This window comes from Corella eumyota, chromosome 4 (assembly GCF_963082875.1).
Source record: "Corella eumyota chromosome 4, kaCorEumy4.1, whole genome shotgun sequence".
NCBI lineage: Eukaryota > Metazoa > Chordata > Ascidiacea > Phlebobranchia > Corellidae > Corella > Corella eumyota.
Genome location: NC_137493.1, coordinates 17191525 through 17211927, shown reverse-complemented (window position 1 = coordinate 17211927; position 20403 = coordinate 17191525). Strand labels below are relative to the sequence as shown.

At 28.7% G+C, this 20403-nt stretch overlaps 3 protein-coding genes across 3 annotated transcripts; all 3 read right to left on the bottom strand.

Annotated features, from left to right (window-relative positions):
- Positions 1-201: 201 nt before the first annotated feature.
- Positions 202-8122, bottom strand: LOC145749985 (uncharacterized). Its single transcript, XM_082565886.1, has 11 exons — positions 7859-8122; positions 7253-7392; positions 6889-6974; positions 6479-6581; positions 5380-5528; positions 4833-4975; positions 4304-4391; positions 3350-3473; positions 3030-3184; positions 2662-2816; positions 202-2335 (listed from the first exon to the last, which is right to left on the bottom strand). The coding sequence occupies exons 1-11, from the start codon at positions 8101-8103 to the stop codon at positions 958-960; spliced, it is 2766 nt and encodes a 921-aa protein (XP_082422012.1). The 5' UTR covers positions 8104-8122; the 3' UTR covers positions 202-957.
- Positions 8123-8902: 780 nt separating this feature from the next.
- LOC145750978 (uncharacterized) lies at positions 8903-16991 on the bottom strand. The gene is made up of 18 exons (XM_082567046.1): positions 16829-16991; positions 16365-16548; positions 15827-16012; positions 15242-15354; positions 14913-14969; positions 14321-14476; positions 13813-13951; positions 12626-13491; positions 12132-12268; positions 11677-11769; positions 11461-11538; positions 11016-11111; positions 10825-10896; positions 10529-10636; positions 10237-10346; positions 9978-10038; positions 9554-9748; positions 8903-9280 (listed from the first exon to the last, which is right to left on the bottom strand). Exons 1-18 carry the CDS (start codon positions 16974-16976, stop codon positions 9194-9196), a joined length of 2886 nt encoding a protein of 961 aa, XP_082423172.1. The 5' UTR covers positions 16977-16991; the 3' UTR covers positions 8903-9193.
- Positions 16992-16994: 3 nt separating this feature from the next.
- Positions 16995-18519, bottom strand: LOC145749988 (glutathione S-transferase 1-like). Its single transcript, XM_082565890.1, has one exon. It carries the CDS (start codon positions 18462-18464, stop codon positions 17790-17792), a length of 675 nt encoding a protein of 224 aa, XP_082422016.1. The 5' UTR covers positions 18465-18519; the 3' UTR covers positions 16995-17789.
- Between the last annotated feature and the right edge of the window lie 1884 nt (positions 18520-20403).

The window sequence follows — 20403 nt, the reverse complement described above, 5'->3', positions numbered from 1 at the left end:
GAATGGAACGGGTAACAAATGTTACTCTATGTTGGACTGTAAAGTTGACCTTCCCACATCTATTATAACTAAATCGAAAAAGCAATCAAATTTACATTAGATGATACAAGTTTTATATTTATAAAACAAAATACAGTTTAAGAGTTATTAAACTTTATAAAATACATTCTAAACCAATTTCGAAAGATTTGACAATCAGGAATTTAAATCATTTGGTACAATATAAAAAAACTATAAACAAATCACTTTTTTAAATGGTAGTTCTTTAAAAATAGTTCATAAAACACAAATATAGATAGTTCTACAAGGTTGAAGTTGTTTAAATTGTGATAAATTAATGATGGTAATGATTAATATATGATGAGGAATACAGGTCATGTGAAATTGCATAAAACACAAACAGTTTTTAGTCATGTAAGAAAGATGTTTTTCAGGATTTAAAACTACACAGCAAATATCTGACTTAATACAAAGTATTATGGTGAAGCTAGGTATTATGGCAATAAAAAGACGTTGGAATTATGAGTAAAAACTTAAAAAATACAAATATTGGTTATAAATCAACAGTTATGTTAATAAAATAGTTGCTAAAAAATCACAGTAAATATTAAACAATTTAAAAAAAAATCCTTTAAAAAATAAAAAAAATGTTATTAAAATACCAATTTTAAAGAAAGAGAAATATGCGATTCTTTTTTACCCCTTTAAACTTAAAGACCTTCTAGTACGGCACCTTTAAATTACAGTATAAGAAACATGGCAACTTAGATACAAAAAAGAAAAAAGCGAATCAATATAAATGGCAACTCAAGACTGGGTCGAAGTAACTGATGATACTCTATGTTTAAGTTGCACATTTGACTTTCCCACATTAAGGATAAAGATATAAAAAATGCAAATATGCTTTGAAAAAGTTGACTGAAAAATGTTTTAATATCTTAAATCAGTTCATCATCTTCACAAAGAGCTTTCAATCGAGACAAGTTCTTCGTTGTGGGAAACAGAGAAACTTGTTGCTCTTGGGACTTTACGTTTAACTTCAACTTTATTGGAAATATTTGTCAGCGAAGCACTGTACGTTGAAGCTTTATTTTCACAGATCGGTTTTAATTGTTGAACTCTTTTGTTTAAAGGATAAGTGTTCTGTCGTATTTGTGACTTGGATCGGCGTGGAAACGTGCCACTAAAGGTCACATTTGTTATCCCAGAATTACAACCAGACAATCTTTTTTGATGTAAAGTTGACATTTCTAAGTTAGGAAATAAATCATCATGTTCAGGCACAGGTAAGCTTTCAGTGTAAAAATATTTTGCTCTATCTCTTCTATTGAACAAGTCCTGAGGCCCGAACCCACTTGGTTTTATTGGGGAAGTTAAACTAGATTTAACCGGCGACCTTTTTTCAGTGCTCAACAAAAGTTGCTTTTTTCTTTTCTCTAACTCCATTTTTTCTCGCTGTTTTTGCTCCAGTTTGATTTCAACTTCTCTCATTTTAACTTCAGCTTCCGTATCACCAACAAAATCTTTTCTTAATTTTTCAAAAGTTAATTCTGCGGAGTCAGTGTTTAAATCACTTTTTGGTGCAAAAGTTGTGTTGTAAACATGGGATGAATGCCTCAAAGAATAACAAGAACAAGCTGTTGAGTTAAGGCAGTACTTAGCCTCTTCTGAGGCTGTTCTAAACCTCTTTTTAGAGTCCTTGCTCACAGGTTCAATTTTGACCACAATTTCTTTGTTCACATCTGGTTGTTCCTTGTTAATTAATGGCTTTGTAGTAACCTCACCCTGAAGTAAAATCTCAGACCTTGGCCTTCGTTTCCGGACTTTGGGCTTCGTTTCAAAATTAACGTCCGAGTAAAATTCGTCATAACCACTGTGCCAAGATCGAAATAATGGAGATTTACGCTGAGAGCGGTAGTTGTCACCACAATGTGGCCTCATAGTTACAACGTTTACAAGACCTCCTAAATTTATCTTGGCATCAGGAAGCTGTTCGCTTTTATTAACAGGTTTAGGGTGTAAACATCCATAATAAAACAACATTAAACCCACCCCAACTAGAAGTAACACAGGTACCATAAGAACCAATACTAAAGCAATATCATCCGGGAAGCTCTCATTGGAGGTAAGCATAGTAGCGGATGTGACGTCAAAATTCTCAAAATTTGTTTTCCCGAACAAGGCGTCGATTAAACTTCCGCCTCCCTTTCTAAGATAGAACCACGACAAAGCCATGGCTATGTTCTCAACTGCCATTATGATGTAATAAACCAACATTTTATATTTATTGTGGGGACCTTGATGTACGTTGATGTATGCAAAGTTGTAACAAAATCTATAAAAAATTTAAAATAAATTGAAAAATATTTTAACGTCAATTTTATTTATATTTTATACTAACAAAATATATACTTTAAATATTTTAATAAAAGCAGTTTTTAAGAAAGTAGTTTTAACTTTAATTTAATTAATAAAATTAGAATGAAATAAAGTAGTTAAAGTCAAGAACAATTTAATTTAAAACCTTTTAAGTTTTTAAAAATTTAATAGAAGTTTAAAAGTCAGTGTAAGGGCAAAAATTACTAAAACTAAGTTTGCATCATATTAAATGTAATTATCACTTTGCAGATGAAGTTAGTTTAGCTAAAACATTAAACTTACCCTATAACAACATCATAAACAAACTCTCCAGCTCTTGATTTACAGAACATTGTATTTTGTGATGAAACCCAGATAGACATACACAACCAATGGAAGAGAAACAAACCAATCCAGGCCCATATATGGACGTTCAATAACAGGGCAAGAGCTAAGACCTAAACAAAATAAAATACCAAATTTAATTTTTTTTTTATATGTCTTTTGTTACAGAATTAGAAGTAAAGAGTTAACTTTTTTAGATACAAAATGTAGCTTCTTTATATAGTAAATAACTGCCCCAATTCTATTTAAATAATACAGGATTAAAATATATTAATTACAGGGCTTCGAAGCTACGTATTAGCATAATTAAAAATTATTATTTATACCCGCGACAGTATAGTACATGTTCGGTATAGGAACAACACAATGCTTCCAATAATTGAGATCTGATTTTTTTCTTCAGGATGAGAGTCTCTCAATGCTCGCTGATATGCGACAAACACTGCTGCTATTCCAAACAGAGACACAGAACATGAGAGGACTAAGGAAAAAGGGAAAAATGATAAGAACATAAAAAGTTGTGGATTAATCAAAAGTTTAATAAAATTCCTGCATTTTGAACAGGTATATTCGTGCACCAGTACTAAAACATCCGATAACTTGATATTTAATATTAATTTTGACCAGAACAAACAATTCACCCTACCAGTAATAAAAGGAGTTTGTTGGGTTCTCAGCATGATGTAGATCTGTAAAACCAACTGAGTTCCTGACTCTAGAAAGGATTCAAATAACCTTAGGAAGTTGACGTCACATAATTCATATTTCCACTAAACAAACAGTTTTTAATTGGGGTGAATTGGTTGTACTTTAGGTTTAAATTGTTCACAGTTTACTTCAAATAAATATTTATATATAAAGTTAAAAAACGCATGTGTGTTCAATTTAAAGGCCTACAAAATGGACAAAACTGCTGTTTGTGATGCGTGGGTAGATTAGAGTCTAAAAGTGTGGTATAACGGTCATGATAACAAACTACGAGCCAAAAGGTTCGAGGTTCGAGTCCGCACCAATGCCACACTATTCACCCTTAAGCCTGGTGTTTACGGGTAGCTTAACCATGTGTAAATATCACACCCTTACCCAATAAAAATATTAAAACTTATCTTCTTATGGCGATATAAAAAAAGAATATTAGTTGTCTATGCTGACCATGTTACAACAATTAGAAACTAGACCATAGGGTGGGGCTATAAACTAGTATTTAAAATGACAAAACCAGAAAATATATTTTCAATTTATTCATTTTGTTTTTACATTCGCACTCATTAAAATTTCAGTAGTTCAACGGAATATTTGAATTCCTATTATTTATTTATCTAGTTTCAACTGTGTGCTTTTAAACTTTCAATTCTTACTTAAGTAAATTAAATATTTATTATTTATAAAGTCAATGTTGTCATGACATTGGAATATATTCAAATTCTTTTCTTGTAAACTAATTTATTTTCACCTTGTTATTCAAATTGACGCCTCTATTACTTCAAACAATAGATTGAAATTAATGAGAAGTTGTAACATAAATTTAATGACAATAAAACCCAATAAAAGATATTTTATTGCCTGTGATATTAAAAATAACATAAAAATAATGACTTACCCTTTTATGATAAAAATTTCTCCTATTTTCGTTCCCCTGCAGTTCTTTAATTCTGGATTTTATTCCGAAATAGGCGGATCTGATATATCTGTAAAACAACAAAATAATTGGAATTTGTTTTACATTAGCTACTTAGGCCTTTATTAGTAATAGGTTAAAAAAAAGGATTTAATACTAGTCGTTATTCGGCACACTGTCGGTATTTTAATGGTTGTAATATAGTCACAACTCTCAACTAATATTAGCTTGCAATAATTTACCAGCACTACATACAGCAATTTTTTTTCCAGACCTTTAAATCGAACATTTAGTTTGAAAAACTTAACTCTAACTTTAAAGCAATACAAAAACAGTAGTGTGGTAAACTGGTAATGGCTTCGGATTAAAAGCCTGAAGGTTTCGGGTTCGAGCCACACCATTCACCTTTGAGGCAAGTGTTCAAGGATAGCTCAGACCTGTTCCAAACTGCACACCTTTACCCAATAAAAATATCAAAAACCTATCCCCCAAAAATTTAATATATTCCAACCTGAATATAGGAGCTACTTGTAGAATATGGGGTAATGAAACAATGATGATGTAGAGACATCGACTTCCCACTTTCCGACCCAACTCCTCCTTCTTCTTTTTAATCCGATTGGAATCTTCCAACTCCCACCATATTGAGAATACCTAAAAAATAAAAATTTTGAAATAAATGAAAAAATAATCTTTAAAAAATAATAGAAACATAACATAAATATTGAAGATATAATAGATTTATAAATCAATAAATAAAAAACACAAAAACAACATAACATGATAACTACTATATTAATATCTCTAACATGATGTTTACCAATAAGCTTAAATTATTTGCAAAAAACCCAAATTATTTTGATTATTTTTATGTCTTAATTTAGAGAACAAACAAATAATAAACAAAGTGCATTAACAGTGCCCCGAACATAACTTTAAAGCTTATCTAGCATGCAAGTATTAACCACTACTAAATAATTCAGCATCTACATGGTGGACCAAAATCAAACAACATCTACACAGGAGACCAAAATTAAACAACACATGATAAAATCTACCTGCATGATTAGAGATGGAATGATAATAAAGACCATTGTGAGGTAAAAATAAAGTAAATTGTCTTGGTTTTGTTCGTCATAATTGAAGTAATATGCAAGCCCGTTTAATACATCCGTGACAGAGTCAAAAATATAAAGTCCAATTGAACCTGTAAAAATAAACAAAAAATAGTTAGCGCAAGAAATAATAAAAAAATATTTATTGTCTATAATATCACATTGATTTTTTTTTATGCAAATTTAAGTTGTATTTAAATTAATAGGTAAATGCCCACCCTACAGTCCGCATTTTAATTGTTGTAATATGGTTATAACTCACAACCATAATATATCTGTAAAAATTTACCTGCGCACCAAAAACAACAGTTTTTTTATTTTAAAGGCTTTCAAGTAAACGTATATGTATGTACATTAGGCTTAATTACATATAGATAACAATTACAAATATTTGTCTTGTGCAATTCTAGCAACTATTTTACGTTGTTCATTAATTAAATTTAAATCAGTGATTGTCTATTGATAAACAATTGAAACTTAATATTTTAATTTAAATACAAAATTTTAAAACCCAGAGAAATGTTATATTATAATTTAAACCTTAAACAAAAGAAGCGTAAAAGGAATTGTTTACCAAAAAGTTTTGAAATATGAATATTGCAATATCCTCTATTATATTTCTACTACTTCCTTCACAACACATTTTCAATATTGCAACTTAATTGTTTTTAAAATTGGTGCGAGACTTTAAAAATTTAATAAACAAATACAAAAGATTTTTATTAAATCCATGAAATTGCAAATTAGGACAAGAAATATTTTTAATGGACTTTAGACGTTTTAATATTTATTATTTATGAATATGATTCACATAGAGTAATGTAATGCAGCAAAAACTAAAATAAGCATTTTTTTTAATTTCAAAAACAGTTTCTCCAAAATTTAATTAAATTTTTAAACAAAGTTTAAATTAGTAATATCACAGCTCCAAAAATAATTTTTTTAATAAATTTGAAGTATGAAGTATGCCAAATATATACAAACTTTATTAAAATATATTTATAAATTTTAAACAAAATTTAATAAAGTTTACACAACTTACCAATAGTTAAAATAAGGTCTACAGCTGAATATCTCGAAAACAAATATTCAAATTGAAACAAAATACAAATTAGCGTTGCACAAGTGACTGTAGCATCATTACCCTAAAAAATAATTTAATTTTATTTAAATAAACACAGCACAGATTTATATAATCTTATTTTCTATAAAGATTATGGTAGAAAATTATTGAACATTTTAGAATTAATTATTTATGGAATTTAAATTAACAAACAAAGGCTATATTGATTTAAGTAGTTATAATATTTAACTCTAAGTTTAAACAATTTTAAAATAACGACTAAAATAAGACAAAAATAATATTTCGAATCAATACAACTACAACAATAATTTAAAACATAATAAAACTTAATAAAAAATCAAAATTAGTAATTTTTAAATCAATATTACCTGGTAGGATTCTGATGTCATAGTTGAAGCATTATCATGAATTGATTGTTTTCTTATTGTTTCTTTAGAGCTTGTCATTTCATTGGCTTAAATTATTTTAAATTAAAAATTAAATAAATATATTTGATTATTGAATTAATAAAACAGCTGTAATTTAACAATATTACAACACACCACAATATTGTTTGTATATATAAATAATAGAACATAATTTAAATGAAATCTTTCATAGATTGATTAAAATCTTTTAATATTTAAATAAAATCTTTCTTTTACAGTTACAGAGATATAAAAAAAATTAAAATGTTCAATTTTATATGAAATAGTTCAAGTCTTGCAGCATAAACTATTAAAAAAAACTTACAACAATTACTTTCTACTTTATCCTCGACTAACTTTCTGTCGTCCCTCGTTGGCACAGCATCGATGACATCATCACCATGACGTTGTTTATCGTCAACTAAAGTTCGACCATCTCGGATTGGGACAGCATCAGGTTCAATTCTAAAATTTTAAAAATATTTTTTTGCTAACTAATTGTGGAAATATTTATAAGTCACAAAAATATTTCTATGGCTTTTTGTTGTTTTATATTTTTTTTGTGAATAGAACTTCATAACTTAATTATAAAATAACATTTGTTACCCAAACCCAGTTTTTAACAGTATTTTTTTTTTTTGGGATATATCTTTATCCTCGATGTGGGAAAGTGGAATGCGCGACTTAAACATAGAGTAACATCAGTTACTTCGACCCAGTCTCGAGTTGCCTTCGACTGTTTGGGATATTATAAATTGTAATTTTCCAATAATTAGGATGCTGATTAAGTGCTGGATCAGCAGAAATTCATACCGTTTAAACTGCCTTACTCAAAGGCGCTACAGCATGAGAGCAGTAAGGATTGAACCCACGACCTCATGTGGTGTAGCAAGTGTTCTTACCAATACACCACGCTGTTGGTTGAACTCACGTAATTTCATTGAAATTGTCTTCATTTTTGTCACTTAAAACAACAGCTTCGAGTTCCATTAAAATATCTCCAGCTGGCCTCAACTTTTCACTTTTATTAGGATAAGAAGTTTTCAGAATTGGCATCGATTTAATTCCAATGTTTGAATCACATGACGATATAGAATAACTAGGTTTTAGATTTTGTTGAATTATATCATTATCAGGATATACATTATTGTTATTTTCTATTTCATGGTAATCCATAAACAACTTACTGACTTATTTAGTTCTGTAAAACAAAGATAAAACGATTAAAATATTTTTAAATTCAACTTTTTGAGATTTATTTAAAATCCCCTTTTTGTTTTCCATTCTATAAACTTACAGTAATCTTTATTTTAATAATGTCAGTCTTGCTGTAATTCCACTGTAAATAACATTTATCTGTTTATAGACAATCTTTCAGTCTTTAGTTATTCGTAATTTCATCCGCCAAATCTGCTATTAATATATAAAATAAAACATTTTTGGTAGTCAGTTGGATTTTAATTAAACAACTTACATTTAATTTGGTAGGCCTACAATACATATAACAGTATCACTTGTTTATTTATAGATTTATTAAACTCTTATGTTGATGAAAACTAAAATCAAGTGTTGTTCCAAAGTTCAGCAGCGCGTAACTTTTTTCGGTAAAACATCATTTTCGGTAAAATGTATTCGGTCTGGTGATTTAAAAAAAATAATTTATCCTCGACGCGCTATTTGAAAATGAAAATAATCATTCTTGCAAATGTGTCTGATATGTTAAATAAAATAGTTTGTCTTAACATTTGATTGTTACAATAGTAAGTTAGATATTAGCTTTCCAAAATTCAATTGATTTTGTTTCTTAATTCTGTAAGATAAAAACGTGTTAAAATTGTTTTTGTATATTCTTATACCCTGGGTATTTTTGCATATTCCTAGACTTTATTTGTTTTTTGTATATTGATAGTAAATTAAATAAATTTCAATTATATATTTTAAACAACTGATATATTTTCAACAAGTTTTTTAATCAATAATATTAAGTTTATAAGGCAGTGTTAAAACACAATTTATTACATTGAAATAAATCAAACATTTTAATACAGCACATGTAAAAAAAATACAAAAAAATTTGAACTTGAAGTTCCATTTTGTAAATTCTGTTTTAAGAGAACTTTGAAACAAGATATATCAACATATGAAACAAAATTGACCTCTTAATAAGAAATCAGTTATGACCTACAGGATTTTTAATTTCTACTTTTAGAAGATTTTCTGCAGAAACTTTAATAAAAAATAAGAAATAATTTTTCTCAAATGTTTTTTATTTTTTGTTTCTTGGTTTCATCTCATCTGCAAAACTTCTCAGGAAAATATAATTCTTTTTCTGAGGGTTATAATGCTCATGACCCTTAAACAAATTAACTTATACATTTATTTCCAATTTCAGAAAGATAATATAAATAAAAAAGGTAAAAACTATGTGACAAAGTTATTAAGAATAGTTTTCAAAAATTTTATTTCGAAATTGTAATTTAAAATTGAGTATTTTAAGTTAAAAAAAATTTAATAACAACCACTTAATTATAAAATATATAAAAATTATTAGAATTAATTTTTTATTTAAGTATTTTGAATTTATTTACAAAACTGCCAATTTAAAATTAATTACAATACAAATTACCTTTGACCAATCATAACTTGAAGAATAAGCGAAGATATTTCCGTTATGACTGACCGCACAAGCAGATATTGATTGATCAAGCTGCTCCGATCCTTTCAGCTTGGTCCTCGCATCTTTATCCCAAAAACTATATCTTCCATCTGACCCCACTGTAGCTAGGGTCCCATATGTAGGGTGGAAGGCTATGCTATTTACCTTTAAACGATAAAAAAAACTTTTGTTTAAAGATTTGTGAATATGCTTTACAACATAGGTTTATTGCAATATAATGTATTATTACAATAAATAAAATTTGTCATAAATTTTATTAACTGGCACACATTAATCTATTAATGGTGGCATAATTAAACCTGTTAACTTTGTTTTTATTTTTCTTAAGGGCTTGTAATATGTTATTTACTTATAGGTGAATGCTTATACTTACAGCATATATATCTTGGGGTTGAGAAGTTGAACGATGACATTTAAAAGTAAAATTATCTCGTCTGAAATTAAAATAATTGATTCAGGAATTAATTAGCCCCTTTAATACATTTCTAAGTTTCCTGATTTCAATTTTATATGTATGTAAAAGCAAAAATTTAACCTAGGACTAACTGATTAAAAAACATAATTAACATGTGCATATTGTGTTTTTACTGTTAATCTTTAAAACTTTGACTTATAACTTAAATTGTACTTACGGGCTGTTGGGTTGAATATAATGAATAGCCACTCTTCCTTCAATACTTCCTAGTGCAAAACCAACAGGATTCTGTTGAGCTTTGTCCTTGAATATACTTATACAACGATGCTGTAAACAATAAAGATATATAAGTAATAAATATATGTCTGGTTTAAATGGTAAAAGATTTTAAATGATGAACTGTACAATGATATTCTTTATGAAATCTTTTAAAGACTTAAGGTTGTTTGACTTAGATATAACCTTGATGTGTTTACACTGGCAAAAAAACAAAGAGTTTAATAACCAACCTGATATTTAAGCGGTGAATCAAACTTCTGATATTCTGAAGGTTCATTTTCTAATTTCAAACAAATTAATTTTTTGTCAGCACAGCTTACCATTGCCATCGGGTATTTCTATACAAAAAACATTTAATTAAAAATTTTTATCCATTTATTTTAACCAAATTTCTTGTGAATAGTTTATATAAAACAACCATAACTTCAAGCCCACTTAAATTTATGATAAAAATTCTAGCAAAATAATCTTGTAGCAGTTATGGTAAAAATAAAATCAAGTTTCAACAAAATAAACTTTAACTCACCACATCTGCACAATAAACTCTTTCTGTTAAGTTTAATGTCTTCATTGGAGTTGGAGATCTAGTGTCCCAAAACTAAACAAAAAAAACATTTCCATAATTTAAAACAATTACATTATTACCTAAAATAATTTCACTTATTACTAGGTAACTAACAATCAGTATATTGAAAATATAAAGTTAACAATCACGACCTTTAATGTTTTGTCCCATGATCCAGTCATTAAACAAGAATAAGTCGGACTTTTGATCCAGTGACAAGTTTTGATTGGAGCATCATGTTGGGCCACCTAAAACACATAAAGGCATTTGTCACAACAATCTTTATTAAAATGCTAAACTAAATGTATTTCTGTTTAGCACAAAAACTACCAGCAGATTAATAAACATACAATAAAACCTAAGAATCAACAGGGACCGGCAGCGTGGTGTAGTGGGTTCAATCCCCACTGATCTCATGCTGTAGCACCCTTGAGTAAGGCGCTATAAACGGTATAAACTCCTGCTGAGCAAGCACTTAAATGTTACTCTATGTTTAGTTTGCGCATTCGACTCTCACACATCGGGGAATAAATATATATCCAAAAAAAAAAACTTTTCTCACCAAGGTTAAATAAAAAATAATAAAAATATGGAAACCTGAATAGATTGATTTGAGGCTAGATCCCAAACTTTAGCAGTTTTATCAGCAGAAGCTGTGTAGACCTTAGTACCATCCTTAAATTTAAAAATCATTTAAAGTCTTAAAAAGTTTTTTATAAGTGCCAAAATGTTATACCGTATAAATAAAGAAGTTAACAATATTTAAATTTTAACCTGTGCCAAAACACCAAAATAAATTAATGAAGTACTTACATCACTCCAAGAGACATCTAACACTGGCCCTTGGTGCATTTGTTGAGCTTTTGGAACACTTTGACCACTGTCCTCTATTTGCCAACATCTGATCTGAATAAAAGTTAAAACAACATTGTTAAGAATGAATGTTACATTTTTTGACCAAACCACATAAATATAACTTTTTATAGAAATTAGATCATAGTTGTCTAACTTTTATTTTATTTATCTTCGATGTAGAAGGTCGACTGCATGGCTTGAACATAGAGTAATATTCATTACCTAAACCCAGTATTATGTTAACTTTGACAGTTTTTAACATCAATTATTGCCCAAAATATAATTGGTTTTTGGCTCAGTAGGAGTTCATATTGTTTATAGCACCTTACTCAATAGCTTACTACTTCATGAAAGCAGTGGGGATCAAACCTTGAAACTTAAACTTTAGTTATCATAATACTAATCAAACTTACATCATTAGCCCATGATCCAGCCACCAGGAAAGTACCAGCCATGGCAGGAGGACTGAACTCCATACAACTTACACTGTCATCAGGTGGACTCGAAACTTCAATGTCCTTCATAGGGTTGTGGTTAGTGTTAGCAGTGGCTAAAAGTTGATGCAAAAAAGATCAATTTTTAGGGTTCTAAATAGCCTTAAAACATTCTTTTAACAATGAAATAAAGTTACCTGAACTACTAAAGAATGATCCTCCACTACTTGAAAACATTTTAATTAATTATTTAAACAATTTTTATAGCACCTAAAAACTAAAAAAGTAAAAATAAATTTTATTATTAATAAATAAACATTTTGTGCGTATTTTGAAAAAGCATAATTTAAAAATAAAAAAAAATAAAGTATTCTGAACATATTAATTGAAATATTAAAATAACAAAATAAATAGTCTAAAAAATCGTAATAATATATAACTCCAAACACAGTAAAAAAACAAAAATCAAGTAATATAATCTTTTTTATTAGAAGGTCTAACAAATTGAATCGACATTGAATGTAAGCCAGAATAACTTTGATTATTTTTATCCAATACATTTTCATCTAAATTATGTTCATTAAAATGTTTTTTATATTGTTCAGGGTTCACCAATTTTGATCCAGTTTTAACTTTAATACTATTTGAGTTTTTAGGAAAATTCTTGTTAATTTCTTTAGAATTTTTATCAATTTTAACCCCTTTATTTGGGTCAGCGTTATCAGAATTTAAATGGGTTTTGTTTATATCTTTATAAGTTTGTTTATCAGAAAATTTTTTGATATTTTTTGTTGTTTTTTCTCGATGTTTTAAAGCAGTTGAAAACTGTGACCTTAACAACCCACTGTCCAAATCAACATCCAGTTTTTCATCATAAATTGTTGAAATCACAATCCCGTCTTCTCCTGGGATCAATTTTTGACGTTCTTCTGGTCTTAAAGGTTTATGTTGACTTAAAACTGAAGTCAAATTGCTTCGAAATTGTGGAAAAATCCAAGAATGACTTGCTAAAGGTTCCACGCTTCTATTCGTTAAAAAATCTTCATTTTTATAAATATTTTTCTTCAAAACTTTATTAGAAGGTTCATAATGTTCCGTATGGTTAATCATGTCATCTTTTTGCAACTTGTCACCATGGAAACCAAGTCCTTTCTTTGAGTTTTGACCTTGTAATTCCACAGGATCAATAATTCCATTCCCAATCGCTTTTCCTTTTTCCCATCCCATTCTGTTTAACAATTTACTTCCAATCCCGGTTGTATGTTCCTCAAATCCTCCAAAGTCTTGTTTGTTTTTTTGCATGTATTTGTGCTTGGGAATTCTTTGACCATTTCGTAATCTGTAAATAAAGTTTCAAAATTCAAAGGTTAGTACTTGAAATGGTAACATCAAATAAGTACATAAAAAAACATACAAACATATGGTATCTAAAGTGAATAATACCACTATTTTTGAAATCATATTACTACTACTACTACTAAGAGTTAAGGCTAGCAAGGTATTAGATTACATATATAAAGTAAGAGCAAGCAAAGGTAGAGTTTAAGTTAGTAGTGGCAATACAGAAATCAATGTTAATATGCGTTATTGAAATATCTCTTCAAACAAACTACAAAAACACTTTTCATAATTTTATAAATATTGGAATGGAACACGAGACCTTTTTTCCTTCATAATGTTGATAAAGTCCCTGTTATCCCTGTCCCCTTCCTCCCCATAATACCCGGAATAATCCACATCCCAATCATCCGTGGTCTGTTCATCAAAATCTCCATCCTGGTCAGCCCAGTATTGAGCATCTGGGGGTACAAAAATTAAAATTATTTAAGATTTTTACTAAAATAAAAATTAAAAATAAATGAGTAGTAATGACACATGGTTAAAAAGCTCGACAGTAAAGCCTTTAAAGAAAGAAATTTAGGTTTATTATAACTGTTTCAACAGTAAACTACCCTCAGTCTTTTATTAAAAAAAACAAACAATACCAGGGGTAAATAAACAAAGGATACCAGAGCCATTTTGTACTAAAAATATTTATATTTTTTCAAATCAATTCCGTGTTAAATAATATTTATTGATAAAATTACAAAATCAGTCAGTTATTTAATGTTCAGATTACAATGTTGGCCTGATCACATTAAAAACAAACTGAAACTTAAATATCTGACCTGTATAGAACACAAGCCCGCTCCCCCCCTTCTCCCACTTTAACTCGATCTCCTCCTCAAACAACCTCTCCTTACACCTCTCCTGTGATGTTGTGTCATTATTGAGAGCATTGTGACGATCCCACTCTTCTCCCCGATCATCATCTGAGGAGGAATCTTTAAAAAAAATAAAATAGTAAAAAATTATTAAAAAAATTAAAATTTTACCAATATTTTTTTTTGGACGCAATTTAAATTTTATTTATTTTTTTAAATATTTTAACATACGCATAGTTTTAAAATTAAATCCGAACAGTTGAATTCCACAACTTAGCAAAACAAGTTTGATTGACAGGTTGTGGTTAAAAACAAAATTTTTAAAGTTCAAAAGATGAACCGACAAAAGTTCGTTTAAAGCCCACAACGTTTTAACAAAAATTCCAAAAATAAACATTTCTATGAAAACAAATTTCACAAATTAATTAAGATAGGCTTGTGATGTATAAATTTGGCATACTCTATGTTTAATTAAAAACTATGTAATTAGACAATAAGAATTCTTAAAACAAGAAAATACGCGATGCTACTAAAACCAAAATATTGTACTTTTTACCTTCATCACCTTGATCCATTTTTACATTGTCTTGGTCTAAATCTGGTGGATTCAAATCTAAACAAAATATTAGTTTTAATAAAAAGCTTCATGTTTTAGCCTAGCTTAACTATTTATTTATTTACTTTATTTATTTTATTTTGGTTTGTCGCACATTGATAAAAGTAAATAATAAATACGATATACAATTAATATTACAACAATGCGACGGGAAAAAATGACAAAATCAATTTAATGATTTAAAACATGCCAAAAGTATTAATGTTTACATAAAGATTTAGTATGTTATGGCATGGTCACCAAACCCACTATACCTAGTTTAAATCTACCTTCATCATTATAGGAGTTAGCTTGTACTTGCCCCCTATAGTTGAATTGAACATTGCCATAAATATTTTTACTGTTGGTCTCTGGAAATACTAACCCCAAACTTTTAATTAATCTAAAAAAAATAAACAAATTTAAATTAGAATTTACTGCTAAAATAAACAGCTTCAAAAAAATTTAAACTATTCAAAAGTAGTTAAAAATGTTGCTACCCAATCAATTTTAGGATTACATATAATAAACAAATAAAGATTCCATAACAATTCAACCTTGAGACATTTTAACCCTGGATCAACCAACCAAACAATGTCTCTATTTGTCTACTTAAAATAATTAAATAAACCACAAAGGTTGAGTTTGTATTGAGTTAAGTTAGACAGAGTTAGGTTGCCTAGTTATCAAAAAGAACTTAACATCTACAAATCAAAATACCAAACCACTTATACTCATAGGTAATTAACTAGGTAAAAAAACGTTATTATAATTTGGCACAAATAAATACCATCACAACTTTTAATACAATTACACAAAAATATATAACCAGAACTTTTCTTATAAATTTTACATATCACCACAACATTACTCACTTTGGGGGTAATTTACAATCACGGATTAACTTAAGGAATGTGGGGATCGGGGTTCCAACATTACCCTTCGGCATCACATTAATAGGGGGGTTCAGTTCGGAGAGTTTCAGAATATCCTCGTTTGTGAAAGTTTCTGACATTGTGTGTCGTTTGCGACGTTTCAGTTCAGCTTTAGTGTAGTAAGGACTGTAAAATTATTATCACAATTTGTTAATATGCGAATGTTTTTAATTTACGATTCAAAATTCAAACAAAAATGATTTTTAATTTCTATGAAGTTTAAGATTGCTTTAGAAAAGAAAGCTTTTCCAAAAAAAGTATTAGAAGGTTTTTATTTTAACTACAATGTTAGTGTGTGATATATACGTATATATATAATTTTTTTTAAATGAATATGTAAAAATATAACCAGATTTACTTAATATTAGACTCACTTTTAAAGAATTGCTTTACCTAACTAACTAATGTATTATAAAAACTTGGTTTATTTTATGATAAACTATAGTGTTTTAAAACACTTTTTTTAAATAAATATTACCTTGTTAACAGATTATTAGATTTGTCGATTGTTATTCTTAAAATAAAACATTTTTCTTTTAAAACTTTTTCACTTTTATCCGTCCAGTTATGATTGTGATATTTCTCGATGAATTTATTGCGGTGCTGATCTAAGACAAACGAGACAACACAGGAACAAGATTTATGAATTTTTGATCCATTCTCTAAAAATCAAACATTTTAGTGATTTCTTGAACTCCTGTAAAATTTTAAAAAAACAATCAGCAGATAAATTATCGGGCAAATATAATCTATAATACTCCAAACTGTCAAAGTCAACTCGAGACTGGTTCAGGGTAACTTATGTTACTTTATGTTCAGGTCGTGAAGTCGACCTTTCCACATCAAGGGTAAATAAATTCAAAACAATATAGTCAAGCTAAAAAAAAATTATTTTATGATTTCAACATGCTTTAATCAGAAATTAACTCAAGTCAATCTTACCAGCATTTTGCAGGATCTCAGGTCTATGTTTATAATGAAAACATCTGAACAAATTTTCTTCAATAACTTGTGAGAAAAAACTTCTGAGATCGGAGGAATGAAACTGTTTTGGGATATTTCTCACAACAGCATAACAACATTCACTCATTATTATTTAACCCTAATATCTATAATGAAGTAAATGAATAGGTGAGTCGTACACATCACAATTAAACAATTATGTCATGATAATAACAAAAAAAAACAATTGTCATGTTAGATTAAAGATCTTAGAAGCTAATATTTTAATATGAATATTTTTAAAGAAAATTGACATGACAACACTAGAAATATGAAATATGACTTTAACACATTTTTAGAATCTCATGTAGAGGTTTGACAATAAATAATTGCTTTATAAATTTGGTCATTTTTAGTTAAAACCCTTATTTGGTCTTTTTGTGGTATGGTCTTACATAAGATTTGTATGTTAAAAACAACTTGCCAATATTAAGGGGAAAAATAAATGCTCGTAAATGAGAAATTAACAACACGATAAATCAAAAATATTTACAATTAATTAAAAAACAAAAACAATTAAACAAACAATTAAATTGATAATTTGAATATCATTCATAGCATGATTAATGAGCATAACATTACAAAAAATCTGTTAATAAATTGGCATAGATAAATGATATGTTTAGTATCGATTCTTCAGTTGAAAATGTATTAATTTTTTAAATAAAAACAATGGAACTAAATAGGATAGACCTACATATCAAATGCTTTATTATAAACACAGCATACATACATAAATGAACTTTAAAGGAAGCTTCATACACAGGTACAAATATAAAGAATTACAAATTACAATGAATAAATGGTTATAGGGATTAATATTGCATTGGAAAAAATTATAATACTTGATTTTTTAACATATAATGTAAATCAGGAGATAATAATATTTTGGTTAAGAAATTTACTTTTTGGCACAGGCTCCACGATAGAATTTGGCAAATTCTGTTAAATTGACCCCCACACATTTCTCATAACTTTTCAGCTCACCTTTCATTGTTACCATCCATGCTTTAATCTTCGGAAAATTGACAAAGAAATCTTTCTCAGGAACCTTCAGGACACACAATGAACAGAATGCACAAATATCACAGATTGTCATATGATCAGCAGCCAAGTATTTGCGACTCTCCAAAAAAAACTCCAAGAACGCCAAGTTTATCTCCACCTCAGTTGAGTTAGATAGATCTGGAGTTATTCCCTTATACAGCAACGGGATAGCTCCAACAAAATCTGCTATCACATTATACGCATCAAAATCAACCCAAAGAACTTGGTTCACTTTTGTTCTTGTTTCTAAATCCTTGGGGTACAACTTCTCAAGATCCCCTTTAGCGTATTTGTCGCATAAATACTGAGCTATAGCTCGACTTTCTCCCATCGAAAAATCACCATCTTTTATCCCAGGACATCTTTGTCGATGATTAACGGCCTTATATTCTTCGGTCTTATGTTCCCCCTTAGACAATACAAGTGAATGTCCGTCATATTCTAAACCGAGCTCTTCCAATAAAAGCCAGATAGACCAAGATGGAGGACTAAGTGTTGAATAATAAAACTGAATTTTTTCAGATGCCATGATCAGATGATTCACAAATTAAATTAATAAAACAAAAAATTATTTTACCAGCTTGCTGTCTACAAATACAAATATTTGTTTTTCATACAAAAATAACTTTACAAGCAACAAGTATTTAAATATTTTATTTTTTATTTTTAAATTTATCCTTAATGTGGGAACCCGACTTTACAGCCTAAACAAGGATTAACATTTTTTACCCCGACACAGTCCTGAATTGACTTTGGTAGTTTGGGATATTATTAAATTGCTAATATTTAAATATTGCCTGATATAGCAGTATAGCCCAAACGTAAAACGTATAATAAAAATTTACTTATGCAGTCATGCCCTGATTATTATCCACTAGCAGACTAGACACCCAGTTTTAAACTAAAATATTACACTAATTAGACAGTCAAGCCACGTTAATGACTTATTTTTAATTAACAACGTGATCCGGCATGTAATTCATTCACGAAACGCAAAAATTTTATTTACGTAATGTAAGATATACTACTCTACTGACTGCATAAAAGTATACAAACTTTTAAGTGTTCTCTTTAGTTAAATAACTGGAAATTGATCACCTATAAATTTTTTAAATTTTAAATCAACAAAAATCGTCTTAACTTTAATAAAAACATATATTGTTAAACCTGCTTTGTAATCTTTTTAATTTTTTAATATTTAACAGTTTTTTAAAAATAGAGCAAAAAAAGCATATTTTTAATTAAAAGTTTAATTTTTGTTTTTATTCTGTAACTAGATGCAATTTCAGTTATCATAACTTTAGCAAATAAGAACTTATTTGTTTTGATATAAAGGCAACGGATATGGCAGAAGTTTACGTGGACTAACATCAAACAAATTAAGACCAAAACGCGGGAAAAATCCGTTTAAATTCCCGGGAAAAGTTGCCCGGTTTCGATGGTATTCTAACATCGGGAAACTCGAAGCCAATCCCTCGGGATATAATAAAGAATTTCCGGCGTTGATCCTGAAATTTCCTGGGTTCGAGTTTAAATGGATTCGGTTCAGAAAATGTCCAGAATTTGACGAAAATGATTTTTTTCGTAAGTTTAAAATATCGACTTGATTGAAAGAAAAAACATTTCCGGGGTCGTGGGAATTTGGATTCAATTGTTCCACGTTGTTCGGTAAAATAAAATCATTCGTACCCGATGAAATGACGTCACTGATAGCTGGCGAGATGACGTCATAACTGTTAGGAACATTGACGTCATCATTTTCCTGAACATCACCTTTTTCTGAAGTTCTAGAATTCGAATTCTGTTTCAAATCATCGACCGACAAAAAATGTTCGATCGCCTTGACTACGTCATTATTACATCCTTGTAAAACTAATTGTCTGATTGTGACGTCGTGATCGGGAAACAATCGAGTTAGAATCTCAGGGTTCGACAACCGACCAGGTCGAAATGACGACGCAATAGAGTTCGTGACCTTTAAATTGTCGGTTGATGACGTGTCACTTTCTGTTTGGCTTACGTGACGTGTTTGCTTTGTCACGTGGTTATATGGAGCTTCAACATTATTATCTAAATTCCAAAAAAGATAAATTATTCTTAATTAAAATTTTGATAATAATTTTAACATTTTTATTCAAGCAAATACCGAAAACATAAATATTAAAATAATAGCATTTTGACTCAAATTATAATTTTTTATTTACATCTAACTGTTAATTTTAGCAAATTCTTTTATCTAAATGCATTAAAAAAGATTACAAATGTTAAACCGAATAATTGGCAATAGTCTTTTAATTAACGTCTACTTTAGGTATCCTGTCAACAATAATTATATAAATTTTAAGAGGTATAAGCGATATCTTTCATTTAATACCGTGTTAAAAAGTTTAAACAAATGTTAAACCAAATAATTAGTAAATATCTTAAAAGTTAACCAAGTTCTTTTTCGCATAAAGTTTTAACGTAAA

Excerpts from the sequence above, each read along its gene's own strand:
- LOC145749985 (XM_082565886.1), bottom strand. The coding sequence starts at position 8,103 with ATGGATTACCATGAAATAGAAAATAACAATAATGTATATCCTGATAAT. Across the intron at positions 6,975-7,252 it reads TAAAGTAGAAAGTAATTGTT|CCAATGAAATGACAAGCTCT; the intron begins GTAAGTTTTTTT and ends AAATAATTTAAG. Across the intron at positions 3,474-4,303 it reads GAAATTTTTATCATAAAAGG|TGGAAATATGAATTATGTGA; the intron begins GTAAGTCATTAT and ends CTGTTTGTTTAG.
- LOC145750978 (XM_082567046.1), bottom strand. The coding sequence starts at position 16,976 with ATGAGTGAATGTTGTTATGCTGTTGTGAGAAATATCCCAAAACAGTTT. Across the intron at positions 14,970-15,241 it reads TAACTCCTATAATGATGAAG|ATTTGAATCCACCAGATTTA; the intron begins GTAGATTTAAAC and ends TATTTTGTTTAG. Across the intron at positions 13,492-13,812 it reads AACATTATGAAGGAAAAAAG|ATTACGAAATGGTCAAAGAA; the intron begins GTCTCGTGTTCC and ends CTTTATTTACAG.
- LOC145749988 (XM_082565890.1), bottom strand. The coding sequence starts at position 18,464 with ATGGCATCTGAAAAAATTCAGTTTTATTATTCAACACTTAGTCCTCCA.